This window comes from Bidens hawaiensis, unplaced genomic scaffold (assembly GCF_021521415.1).
Source record: "Bidens hawaiensis isolate Kalapana, Puna unplaced genomic scaffold, B.hawaiensis_p1.1 tig00021322_1, whole genome shotgun sequence".
Lineage (NCBI taxonomy): Eukaryota > Viridiplantae > Streptophyta > Magnoliopsida > Asterales > Asteraceae > Bidens > Bidens hawaiensis.
In genome coordinates, this window is record NW_027493293.1 from 113,220 (window position 1) to 127,710 (window position 14,491).

The window sequence follows — 14,491 nt, forward strand, 5'->3', positions numbered from 1 at the left end:
GCCCGGAATTTGACACGTAACTCGTGCAAAGCTAGTTGCGTGTAATCGAAGATTAGACACGCGTAACCGGCCCGGAATGCACGTTATTGACATTAAAACATGCTTAACCAACACCACGCGTGCAATTCATAACGATTGCCGGTGCAGGGCGCTATGTTGAGCGCTTATCAAGATTTGGTTATGTGCGTTACGTGGTCGTGAACACGCGTTTATCGGCTCCGGTACATGTAAACAACGACATATGCGTAACCGGTGACGAAAATTAAGAAGCACACCCGAAATATACAGTAATTTCAAATAAATCACTTTTGTAAACCAACCCGTTTTGGCCATAAACCTGTTCCGACTCAACATCGGTCTGACTTGGCCCCTATCTACTCGAACCCTTACCAAATTAACCATTTTTCTTGTATCGACTTGTTCTGACCCTAATCCACTTTTATAAATGACCCAAGCTCACCCGACTTGATCTGTTACCAGTTTTACACGGTAATCGCGTTACATGTTAACTTTTTAAAACTAAAAAACTATAACAATATCATACTCAAATTAAAGAGAATAAAATACTCGTTTTTATGATGTAGTTATTTTAAGAAAAATATTAACGTGTGAAAAGATATGGCCGTTAAAAATTGAGGGGTGGTTGGTTTTGAATTAGGGGGCATGTGTGTAACTATTATCTAAATTTACAAAAAAAAATAGTGAAGTTGAGAGACCAAAGTTATAAGTATATTTTAAAGAAATGAAAAAACTTTATTATCATTAATTTTTATATTTTTAATGCATTGTGTGTAGTACATAAAGCATTGAGTTTGATATCTCTTAAAATTTAAGAGGTCCCTCACTCATGCTTTATATATAGTAGAGAGGTGATTTTTTTCTTTTTCTTTTGTAATCTTACATGTTAAATTATGGTTGTTTTACACATGCCTAAATAGTCAATTAATATGTATTAAGTCACATCACTTTTTTACGCAGCTACCTTTTTGTTGGCAACTGAAAAACCATGATTTATGATTTTATTGATTTATACTAACACTTAAATGATTGTTATAATCGATTAATTGTCAATCTAAGTATTTAGAAGATGATAGTGTGTATTGTTAATAAAAAAAAAGATAATTGTCAATCTTTATACTTAACATAATCACGAATAGTCACTTTTATATATAAACGTGTTTAGCTTCTCTATTGTTGAACGTAATTTCATACTTCAAGTCACAAGTCGGTGAACTTGAGGGACCAAGGATGACAAACTGGTCATAGTTGGTTATGTTTCCTAATTGTATTGTAATTATAATTGGTAATGTCTTTGATAGCAATTTAGGTTAGTCCTATATATACATGTCATGGTTTGACATGACATAGAATGTGTGTGGTGTAAGATGCAACCGAGTTATGGTTCATCTAGATACACACGAGATGTAACCGAGTTAGGGTTCATCTAGATGTAACCAAGTTAGGGTTCATCAAGAGTTAAACAGAGTTAGGGTTTGATAGAGTTGTAATCAGTTTTTAGAGATAGATTTCTGATTAATATAAACGAGAGTTATTCGTTTAATTCATGTGTTGATTATCGATACGTGACTTGATCTATTATGTGGTACCGATAAGGATGTTGAACACTTGAACACATTAAATTAAGTTAGGTTAGATAAGATATTGATGGTTAAACAAGCGCGGTTTAATATAATTTAAAAGCGAAAAGGATTGTTCTCTTGCACATTTGAATGAACAAACTTGACGTGGTTGGTAAGGCTATGTGCAGTGAGGGGGCTACAAATTATGGCGTTTTGCGCCATGTGGCGCCCAGTCAGCAAAGTGTGAGTTTTTGGGCTGTAATGGTGTAGTGGCTACAAATAGTAATATATATATATATATATATATATATATATATATCTTACACACAAACATATATATATATAATAATAATATAAACAAACAAAACACACAGACATGTTGGGCGAGAAGAACTCATCGCCCGCGCCCCATTTCGCCTGAATATCGCCCCGAGGGGCGGTGTTCGTGCCCCTTCTCGCCCAAACCCAAGCCCCACTATACATGGCCTAAGGCTATGCGTAATGAATGGGCTACAAATGAGGGCGAATTATGATACGTGACGTCCAGTCAGCAAGGGGTGAAAATTTGTTTTTGGGGTGTAATGATGTAGGGGCTACAAATTAGGCCTACAATATCTTTTTTTTATTATTTTCTTTTTATAATTAAACTAAACAAATAAAAACCAATTTATTTAAATAATGAAATAAAAATGCATTAAATTAAAAAGAAATACAAAAAAAATACATAACTAAAAATTAAAAAAATACATAACTAATAAAAATACTAATATCTATAATATTCGTGCATTTTTTCAATTCGTTGTCGTTGCAATAATACGGCCTCTTCATGTAACCCGGCCGCTCTGAGGGATTCGTATTCTTTACTCATTTCCCGCAATTTCAACATAGTGGCAATATTTTCGTGTTGTTTGTTGGTTTCTCTCATGGCATCGTTGAGTTTGTTGGCAAACTTTTCGTGTTTTTTGATGATTTCTCTCATGGTAGCGGTGAGTTCCACGGAATTCGGTTGGTTCGGGTTGTATAACTAGGATTCATTTTGATAGATTTTTTGAAGAATTTGGGTATGAATTGTGTATGAAATGGATATGAAATAGAGAAGAATGTGTATGTTTATATATATATATATTATTAAAAAAAATTTATTGTTGACCGTTTGACAACGGTCAGATTATTAAAATATTATTATTTTTAAACAAACTTGAGCGACAACAACCCTCCTCCCCCCGCCCCTTTTCGCCCAAAAATCGACGGGTGATGGGCGGGGGGGGGGGGGGGGGGTGGTCTAACCCCTTTTCGTCCCTTTTCGCCCCACCCCACGCCCCACTACACATAGCCTAAGCTTCAACTCCCAAGTAACACTTTTAACACTTGCTTCCCCGTAAGCATAAAGGTACGAAACCAAGTTTTAATGATTTGGAAAGTCCTAATGTGCATGCACTCCTATAACTTGCAAACACGAATGTCAAGATGAAGCTTAGAGCTCATGCAACACAATTTTGCTTTGGGTCGTAACTTTTTCTAAGGCAATGTTGTTAAGTCTGAGTTGGACCGTTATTCACACATATCAACTGGCATTTGTAGAAATGTTGTTCACGTTGACCAAGTGGAATTATGCTAACCAGTTAAGTTACATTGATTAACATGGAGTTGTTGCTTTATGTTCGGTGTAACTCAACGTTGTTTAAGTTGAATTCTTTGTGTTAAACGCGTTGTACCATATGCCATAAAAGGAAATGATGGCTTATTTTATTAAACAACATGGTTGCATATTAATTAAAAGTTGAACTAACAAAATGTCAATGTGCAACAAACACGACTAGTTGATAAGTCTATTTTAAGGAAACTGTAATCTTCATTACCTCATGCGAAAGTGCACCTTTGATTTGTACTTTTGGTTGTGTTGTATTCATTATTGTAATCTGATTATCTAACGATATCGTATTGCACTATTGCTCCCCACAAAAAATGACGATTTTACTAACAAAAGACATAACACAATGTCATGCCTAAGGACCCAAATTTAGAAGATGAGTAAGTTGGATACTTGGATTTAGTATAAACCTAAAACCCCAACTCAACTAAAATAGTGTGATTTTTTTTAATATTTATAGCAACTCAAAAAACTTGGCGAATGCTCTTTTTGGCAAAATCGCTCAGAGCCTGGGAAAAGTTTTTGGATTGTCCCCCCGACAGAAGGCGGTTATTGAATGCTTATAAGGTCCTCATGCCCAAGATTTTCTGACCGTTATCCCGATTGATGGCTTGGGCCAAAGCATGTCTGCGGTCGAGTATAGGGCCATTCTTAAGTACCGTTTGATGGTCCCAATGTACCCAGAAGACGAAACATGTCCGATCTGCCGTAAGGCTTGCCTGGATAAATTCGGAGGGCATGCGGTTCATTGCAAGGAGATGCCTGGGTTCAAATACCGACATGATTGGGTGCGGGACATTCTTTGGGACATCTTAAGGCGAGCTGGGATATCAGCTAAAAAGGAAGCCCCCGTAAACTTCCTTACAGTCCCCACGGAAGGGAGATCCACTCTACGACCGGCAGATTTGCTCGTCTTTGGTTGGGCCGGGGGAAAACACGCTTGTGTTGACCTCACAGGGGTATCTCCCTTAGCTGGTTTGAGGGATAATGGGTTTGTAGCTGGGCAAGCAATGAAAAGAGCTGAAACGAAGAAGATGGAGAAACATGCTAAAGCCTGCGAAGAGAACCAACATGTTTTTGTCCCTCTGGCTTTTGATACCTTTGGCTCCTTGGCACCGGAAGCTATCCATATCCTAACCAGGGTCCAACGGGTTGTGAATAGCAATGTGTCGACTCCAAAGGGGCAGGGGTATGTCTTTAGCAGGTTAGGGTTTGCAATTCAGAAAGGGGTGGCGGCGCAGCTTGTTCCCCCCATACCTGTTACGTTGATGTAATATCTATGTTTCTATATAATGAAAAAAAGCAAATATTTATAGCTTCTTATTTTTAAGGATTCTATGGTTTGTTTTATTTAGTTCTTAATTCGGTTCTCCCTCAACATCGAATAAAATTGTAGAATATCAAGTGATCAAGACATTTTATCGATAGGGGGACATGAATTTGAAGAAGTCAAAAATGATATATAGAAAGCTTTTTAGCATCTCATTTAATGCTTGTGTTTTTATATGCACACATTTTTTTTAAAGTTTGAATTTTTACAATTATTAATAAATTATAACATAATTAAATTATAGTTCTATTAATTACTTATAAAAGATATATAATAAAAAAAATTTAATTTATAGTTCTAATTACTTATAATTTTTTCCCTATGTTCGGGGTACAAGAATAGTATTTTATCCCTGATATAACTACCCGATACTAGTATTAAACTTGCTTACATGTAATAAAAACGAATATTTATATTAACATGCTACGTAATGTTTAAATGATTGAAAGAACATTTTATAATTAGTTTTCATTTGGGGTTTCGAACCCATCATGATGACTAGATATGTAGACTTTTACTACAATAAAATTGGTGATAATATACTTCGTGTTTGCTTTTGGTCGTCTAAGATCATAAAGGTAAACCCGATAATCCAACTATCCCAGGATTAATCAAGATTATATCAACCTATGAACATCTTGTAATCTTTATTTTGTTATTCAATAATAACATTCCTTGGTGCCCAAATTTGCTAACGAATATTAAATAAAACTTAGAGTTAATTATACATATGATATAAATAGTAAGATAACATTATGGTTTTCATTTCTAAGTTAAAAAAAGTTTAATTAAACCGAAATTAGACAACTCTATTGATGACAAGGAATCTATTAGAACACCCGAATCACACTTTTGTAAGATTAGGGGATGTCTATTCGTCAATGACGGATACCTGTGGGGTCTTAATATTGTTTGCTTTACAAATATAGCTTTATGCATAGTTGCAAACCGAAGATGAATACACGTTCTTCTTTCTTCATTAGGAGTTGTAACTTATGTGTTCTAAGAGCGAATAATGTCAGAAGTTGAAACAATAACTTATGTTACGTAGAATTTATGTGAATCAGTTCTTTTTAGCAACAATTTCTCTTAGAGTTTTAGTTATATCTGAAACAACAAAAAGTTTATAGGATATATATCTTCAACATTTAAGAAAGCATAACTTTCTACTAACTTTTCTGTATATTAACTCGTATTAAAAACTAAATAACTTATTATAATAATTAATACATAAATTTTGGAAATGCGTTTTATATTATAATTTATACGTAACAAAGGTGAAGTCATTCTCAAATCCCAACAAATAAGCTTAGACTGTCCGGTGTGGATCTCGATTTACCGCCCAACTGCTGACATGGCAAGTGGTGTTGGCGGCAAACACCACCCCGGTGTAGTCGGTGCCGCTCAACGGCAAAATTATTGTTGGTATTTCACCGCCCGTTTTCCCTTCGGCAAGGTTATTGTTGTTGTTGAGCATTTTTTCTTCCTTTTTATTTTAGTAAACTAGAGCTTGAGTTAAGAGTTTGGTGAATGGTGAGCTGCAAGAGTTGTTTTATCTTTTGAGAAGATTCGAAGAAGGAAGAAGAAGATGAGAAAGAAAGGTTGCAGATAGAGAGAGGATGAGGAGTTAGGTGGTGTTATGTTATTTATTTTTTTATATTTTTAGTTGAATTGTATCTATTCATATTAATATAATATGTAATCTATTTAATATTTTAAATGTATATATTTTTAATATAATTTATTAAATATGATGTTTTTTAGTTTAACTTATTAAATACAATGTTTTTAAATATATCAAAATATTTTGTGTTTTTATTGTATTTATAGTATAACTTTAAAAGTAAAATTAAATTATATTAAATTTGTCTTAGACTTATTTTATTATATATATATATATAGGATCAGGATCATGAGAGAACCTTTTTGAAATTGAGAACTATGAGAACCATTTTGGACCACAAAAAATTCAAAAATAAAAAAAAATCATAAAATAAAAAAAACACAAAAATCAAAAAAGTATAAAAACCAAAATTCTTATTTTATCATCCCGGTTTCATAAAAAAAACCTCGGTTTAGCTAAATTATATACACATATGTTTAATATATACATATATGTATATTTACATGTTTTTTTTTGTACACATGTGTATAATTTAAGATAAATGATACTGTACATATGTGTATATTACGTAACTAAAGATTATATAAAATTATAGATATGTGTATAATACGACGTTTTTTTTTGTATTTTTTTATTGAAACCGGAATGAAATATTAGAATTTTGGTTTTTTTACTTTTTTAAAATTTTTATTATTTTTTGTTTTATGATTTTTTTAAATATTTTTTTTAAAAGTGTTTTTAGTGGTTCAAAATGGTTCTCAAAGTTCTCAATTTGCAAAGGGTTCTCTTAGGATCCTTACCCTATATATATATATATATTATTTGAAAAAGTAAGGAAGTGGTAAATTGGTAACCATTTCAATGATATTATGAAAGATAGTGGAATGAAGTGAATTATGATGTGACGTTGACGTGGCACTGTGAAGTGAAAAGTAAAATGGCATGTATACCTTATAGCCTAACGTGGAGTATTTCTTGTTGAAGAGTCAACCAATAAACCGACATTTGTCATTTAAGTGACAATTATTGGTAGTTTGTAAACATATTTTCCTGCCGAATTACACCAAAAAAAAAAAACCCTCTAAACCCCACTCAGTAGTTAGTATGTTCTTAGAAAACACATGCCTACACCTTTAAGTTATATGGTTATGTAAATATGGACCCTTATAGGCTTATATATACACTCTTATAGTATTGGGAAGAAAATGTCTCCTTAAAAATTGGATGTATGAAATATGTACCTATAACCCTTTTATGCCCATTCTATCCATGATTCCTTTTTAAAATTCTAAATTTCTAACCTCTTGTCAAATAAATAAATAATAATATTGATCTAAAATAACATGCATATATATGAGGTAATAAACAATGTAACAAGACATCTTCTGACGTGTCTTTAACATCAAAACACATAAAACCAATACATAAAAAATAAGTAAAATGGATACAACAGATGGAATTTAACCTGAAGCAATTGATGCTAGAGATATAAAACCAACATCTAAGACTCTAAGTAAGATTAATGAAGGTTACTACTTTCATTTACGGGATCAATGAACCTAAGTACCTAATACATGTGCTTGAATGCTGTGAGCCTTGCTAATAGGTTCAATGAACCTTAAACATGTAATATCTCATGTTAGCTTCATTGACGAGCTAAACATATATACTTAAATGCTAACAACTTTGCTAGTGGGTCGAAACTCACATGTGTTTGAAGGATACGAGCTTCATAGTTAGGGTTAACGAACCTAAAATACTAACGAACCATGTGTGTATTTGAAAGTTTTGAGCTTTATAATCGGGATCAATGAACCCCACACATGTGATGAAGGGTATCATAACGAGGATAAATGAGCCCCACACATGAGTTTGAAGGACATGAGCTTCATGATTGAGGATAATATGCTTTGACCTTAACAATTTGATTAATTTGAAAGCATATACTTTCACATGAGTCATGTTGTGATATATTAGTTATCTATATATAATGGTTATAGTTTAAAACTATAGTTTAACCATTTTAATAGTAAGACCTATGAGGCTATGCTCACATTGTAGTTATGCTGTATGAACTGTATTTTTTGATTCAAATGGTCAAGTATTTCACCGAGAACACATTTGATTAATTGATTGTCACTTCACATAATTTCAATGTTCAAGTACATCATTAAGTTTACATTTGACGGAAATGTTGTTTGGGAAAGCTAGGTGCAAGATATGTACTAGGACCGTCCCCGAAAATCCTTGTAAATCCGGGGTACTCGGATAGTCCCGTGATATATAAGTATATAAGGCAAGTAGAAAAAATAGGGCCCTAAAATACATAAGCTTTTATAAAATAAACAAAAAAACTTAAAATATAATAATAATAATAATAATAATAATAATAGTAAATTAGAAATTTCGATCACCAGGAAGAGTGGACCCTGAATGGCCGCCCACCTTGCCACTCCTTTGGACGGTTTTGATATGTGCTTAGGTAAATCAACTTTAACCTAGATATAAAAGCAAATCACATGACATGTAAACTCATTGCACATGAGCTTACCCCATAGATGATTTTCAGAATCAAGTTGGTAAAATTCATGTAGTCGTGGTGAAGTCTTAGGTGAGAATATATAGTCAGAACAAAAATTTTCTAAATGTTGAAAAAAAGGCAAAGCTAAGTTAAAAGCCTTGAAAAATCAAGTACAAATGGGCCACACTATAGATCTATAGAGACGTGACTTTTTCAATAAAGAGTATGTAAAGATATTATCATCAATTCAATGTTTTATAAACTCAAAAGTTTATATTATTTTTATGGTGTCTTATAAAGAGAATTATGAATAAAACTTTGGTTCAAAAATTGAGGCGTAACACAACTCTAGATGTATACCATCTAAACTCATGTACTCCATAGATAGGAAACTTAACAAAACAGAATTTAATCCTCATTAACCAAACACACCGCCTTATTTACTTAATGGTTCGAATGATCAAATCCTTAAAATTGCAAATTTAGATGAGCTTAAGTGTAAAAAATTTGTTGTTCAAGTTTTGTTTTGTATTTTTAATTCCATGCTTCATGATGCTTCAAATATATGCTCGTTAATATTATTATTCCATTTGAACAAACCGTTCCTTAGAGCATCATCAACGATACATTTCACAAAACCTCCACCATAGTTAGTGACATCAGATTCCAAATTTTTTCAAAAGACAAATTCTCTTACAACAAACCTACACAAACTTCATTAAAAACAATATTAAAATTGTATATTATATAATGTGTATATCGAGAAAGAGGGGGCCACGAGACCTCCGTAGGATAGTCTACAAAAGATCTCGTCCGCGGACTTCACCTCCGCAACGGGTAATCTCATAAGTACACAAGCTCTAATGTTTTTAGGGTTCAAGATTTGTTTGTTAACATTAATAGAGTTGTCTAGATCTGATTAACTCTTTGGTGATGTATAATACTTATCACGACCATAATTTGTAATCCATGCAAAAAAATGATAAAGCCGAGCTCGGGCTCGTAAGCCAGTTCTTTTTAAGCTCGAGCTCGACTCATTAATATTTATTAATTAATTTATATACATTTTAAAATATTACTTTTAAAGTTTTTTATACCATGAGAAAAACTTTTAACGAGCCTAATCTTGGCTGTGTTGTGTGAAATCAATACATAGAAGTCCAGAAGAGGTAAGATATAAAAATTGACAGGCCTCATTAAGACTCGACGAGCCTAAACCACCTTCCCAGGAGAGCCTCGAGCACAGATTAAATAACTAAACGAGCTTTATTTGACGTTTCTGCTCGACTCGTTTACCTTCCCCTCTTGGGTCCCGACCCCCTTTGTTCCGATACCCATCCTACCCTGCACAAAATTTCCGCTCTCGATTACTACTTCCCGCCTCACTCCCAGAGATACGTCGACATGGATTCACTTACCTATTTCGCGCTCCATACCCTCCACCCGCATAAACCTCTGTCAAGAGTAAAACATGTATAAAGTTAAAAGGACCCATTAGTTATTGTTGTAACCGAAAAGGACTAAAAGAATAACTAACCAACTAAATATATAAACGCCTTTTGATTTCCATTCTTTCTTTCTCTCTAAAACCGGCAATTAACTACTCTCTCTCTCTCTCTCTCTCTCTCTCTCTCTCTCTCTAAAACCTGCAACAATTTGAACCAACAAATGCAAGAACAATAATAATAAACATGGTGGGTTGTTTCAGTTGCATTGGTGGAAGTTCAAAATCATCCAATAACAAGCGAAAGGATGAGTCGGATACTGAAACTCCTCCTGGTATGTGTAATGCCTTTCATTTCTTCATTTCCATATTATTATTATTATTATTATTATTATTTTTCTGTGATCATTTGAGTTTCATTTATAGTTTCTTGATTGGGGTTTGTTATAATGATGTGAAACATGCATTTCTGTTTGATTCTTTAATTGTGTTCTTGTTGAAAGTTTGTAGTTCGTATTTGTTGTGATCAGTGACGTCATTAGATGATATTACGGGTTTTGGGCTAAAACCGAATCAAAACAGAAAATTCGGTTTCTGGATTTTGAAAACCGTTTAGTTCCGGGTTTTTGGTTTGGGCCGAATTTGGGCGGAAACCATATAAAACGAAAGTTCGGTATTTGAATTTTGAAAACAGTTTGGTTCCGGGTTTTCGGTTTGGGTCGGTTTTGGGCTAAAACGGAATTTAAAACCAAAAATTCGGTATTTGAATTTTTGATAACCGTTCGGTTTCAGGTATTTGGTCTGGGCTCGGTTTTGTCATTTGATATTGAAAATTTGGGGCAAAAAAAAGAATTGAAAACTGAAACTTACTGTTCGGTTTTATTGGTTTCGAGTTTTTGGTTTGGGTTCGGTTTGGGACTTTTTTGGTTTTGTCATTTGAGTTCGAAAAATTTTGGACCGAAAATAATTTGGCCCAAAATGTAAATAAATTGATTATTATACATTTGGGTTGAAATATTTGAGTTACATATTTTAATGATTTATTATAAATTACTTAAAATAAAAACAAAATGGAAGTTTAAAAATTCGGTTCGTTGATATCACATGTAAAAACTAAAACCGAACCATAAGTTCGATTTTACATAAACATAAAATCAAACTGTAGGTTTTGGTTTTGGGTCCGGTTCGGTTTTTTTCCGGTTTTTTTGGTTTTGGATCGGTTTTGTAGCTCATATATTTGATTATTTGTCATCACCAGTGTCCTCATCAAATGATTACAGGTTTAGTTACTTTTGATCTTAATTCAATTAATGACTCAATTACAACTTTAATAAAACAGTTATTATATCCAACTGAGTCAAGAACTCATGCTTCAAAAAATTTAGAAAATTATAATCAGTTTGCTCTTGAAATTACTTATAATATTAAAAGTATAAATATCTTGGCTTTCTTATATTATGGTAGGATCAATATGCACTTGAAAATTACTTGTAATATTAAAAATATAAAGTTCTTGATTTTTTTTTGGGTTATAATAGGATCATTGGATAGCTAGGGATGTTTTGATGTGTCAGTTCACTAAATTGAGTGAATATTTATTTATTTATTTGAACAATGTTTAATAATTGGCATGTTCTTTTTCTTATAAGATCATTAAAGTTTTAACCTTTAGTGGTTTAAGTGTCTTTTTAAGTAAATTTGATAGAAATTTATTGTTGTTTTTAAAAGATTTAGATTCAACAAAAGTTGAACAAGGTAATGAAGTGAAGAAAGGAAAAGCACCAATGGTTGATAACGCAACGGCTTCAAATGTCGATAACGCATCGGCTTCAAACGAGTCTGATGAGAAGGATATACTCCATGAAGAACAAAGGGGTGTGAACCAAGCACGAACGTTCACATATGAACAGTTAGTGAACGCAACTGAAAATTTCAGATCTAGATATATTTTGGGTCAAGGCGGATTCGGCAAAGTTTATAGAGGAAGATTTGAAGATTCTGGTCAGGTTAGTGAAAATCAGTCTTAGTTACATTTTTGATTTTTTTGTTTTGTAACGTTATGTTAACGTGTTATATTTTTTTTTGTTAGTTACAGATTGTGGCTATTAAGCAGTTAGATCCAAACGGAGAACAAGGAGTTAGGGAATTCGTCATGGAGGTTATGACGTTAAACAGGGTGGATCACCCAAATCTTGTGAAACTAATCGGTTATTGTGCTGAGAGAGAACATAGATTGCTGGTGTATGAGTATATGGCTTTAGGCTCGTTAGAGGATCATCTACACGGTATTTTTTTCATCCTCTAAAGTATATTTATTTGTTTAATATTAATTCTTATCGAGTAAAAGACACAAATGGTTTATTTTAGCATCCAGAATTAGAAATGTTTGTCACTAATTTTGAAACATGTAAAGGATCATGGTCTCTAAATGTGAGTTTGTTAAATTTTTATAAAGACGGTTTTACCCTTTTGCTAGGTCGTCGGGCCCACTGAAAACGGCTCAGTTGGAACACTAACGGGTGTCTCTTAAAAGTTTTGTTACATATTTTGAAATGGCAATTTTACCCTTTTGCCAGCTCATCAGGCCCACATAAAACGGCTCGACTGGGACACTAATGGATGCCCTGATATAAGTTTTGTTGAGTTTTTAAAATGACAATTTTACCTTTTTACTATGTCACCAGCCCACAGAAAACGGCTCGATTGTTAAATGTATTCATAATTTTTTTAAATTGAGAAATTTACCCTTTTGCCAGCTAACCGGGGTCACAGAAAATGAATGTCTGTTAACAGTTTTGTTAGTTTAATTAAAACGACAATTTTTCCCTTTTCTTAGGTCATCGGGCCCACAGAAAACGGCTCGATTGGAACACTAATGAATGTCTGTTAACAGTTTTGTTAATTTATTTAAAATGACAATTTTACCCTTTTGCCTACTCATCGGGCCCACAGAAAACGGCTCGATTGGAACAGTAAAACACACAAATGGTTTATTCTAGGATCCAAATTTAAAAGTGTGTACTAATTTTGAAACATGATAACGCTTGGGGTCTCTAAAACGGGTGCTTGTTAATAGTTTTGTTTAGTTTTTAAATGACAATTTTACCCTTTTGCCAGGTTATCGGGCCACCAGAAAGGGGCTCGGTTGGAACACCAGGATCAATATTGCAGCTGGTGCAGCAAGAGGGTTGGAGTATTTACACGACAAAATGACGCCAGCGGTTATATATCGAGATATGAAAGCTTCAAATATTTTGTTAAGTGAGGGTTATCATGCAAAGTTATCAGATTTCGGGTTGGCAAGAGTGGGCCCGGTTGGAGGCAAAACTCATGTTACGACTCAAATTATGGGGACTTACGGGTATTGTTCTCCTGAGTATGCAATGACGGGTAAACTCACGTACAAGTCGGATATATATAGCTTTGGGGTCTTGTTATTAGAGCTGATTACGGGCCGAAAACCACATGATACGACAAGACCTGAGTCGGATCAATATCTTGTTGCGTGGGTATGTTTTTTATATATAGTTTTGTTCTGTTTTTCGTTATAAGATGCTAATTTGAAGGAAATACTAACATAAGAGTCAACGTTTGACTCTTTAGAATAAAAAAATGTTTTTATATAATTTAAAAGTTGATAGGAACATTTTTATTTAAATGGAGGAATACCGAATACGATCGAATTTTAATATAGCAAATTTTCAATATTAATCATGTTTTTGGTCATAATCATAAAAAACGGTGTTTGACCCATTTGACCCGTGTAGTTAAACGGGTCAGGAGCGTGGGTTTTTGATCAAGTATTAATTTTTATGTCTTATAACTTAACTAAAAAAGAACTGCATTGTGTGCATAATCTCTTTCTTGATAATAATAATAACCAAGTTTCATCATTTACTGTTTTCACATATTGCATTAATTTTTATGTATACTATTTGACAACTTTTTTTAAAAATGTTTACAGAAACTAATATTTAACCTTTTTTAACAGGCGCGGCCGTTTTTTAAAGATAAGAAGAGGTTTGGGGAAATGGCAGACCCGACTCTAAAAGGCGAATATCCGGCACGAGGATTATATCAAGCAGTAGCTGTAGCTGCAATGTGTGTTCAGGAACAAGCAGGCATGAGACCTTCAATTGCTGATGTGGTCACTGCTCTTAATTACGTGGCTTCCAAATCATATGATCCCTCAACTAACCCTGGTCAAGGATCTAGTTCTTCTGCTGGTCAAGGGTCCGTCGATGGAAATGGAAAGAAAACCGAGGTGTAAATGTTGACGGGTAGTTTTGCGTTTTTGTGTTGTTAATACTTGATACGAAAAGGGCGTTTGGTGCAGTTTTT

The 14,491-nt window shown here is 33.5% G+C and overlaps 1 protein-coding gene across 1 annotated transcript; it reads left to right on the forward strand.

Annotated features, from left to right (window-relative positions):
• The first annotated feature begins 10,397 nt into the window (after positions 1-10,397).
• Positions 10,398-13,731, forward strand: LOC143563110 (putative serine/threonine-protein kinase PBL5). The gene is made up of 4 exons (XM_077050730.1): positions 10,398-10,485; positions 11,879-12,156; positions 12,246-12,435; positions 13,268-13,731. The coding sequence occupies exons 1-4, from the start codon at positions 10,398-10,400 to the stop codon at positions 13,699-13,701; spliced, it is 990 nt and encodes a 329-aa protein (XP_076906845.1). The 3' UTR covers positions 13,702-13,731.
• The last annotated feature ends 760 nt before the right edge of the window (positions 13,732-14,491 follow it).

What these genes read in the sequence shown, in the direction of transcription:
- LOC143563110 (XM_077050730.1), top strand. Translation starts at nt 10,398, where the DNA reads ATGGTGGGTTGTTTCAGTTGCATTGGTGGAAGTTCAAAATCATCCAAT. An exon ending in GGATACTGAAACTCCTCCTG is followed by an intron (nt 10,486 to 11,878) that starts GTATGTGTAATG and finishes TGTTTTTAAAAG; the next exon opens with ATTTAGATTCAACAAAAGTT. An exon ending in GATTTGAAGATTCTGGTCAG is followed by an intron (nt 12,157 to 12,245) that starts GTTAGTGAAAAT and finishes TGTTAGTTACAG; the next exon opens with ATTGTGGCTATTAAGCAGTT.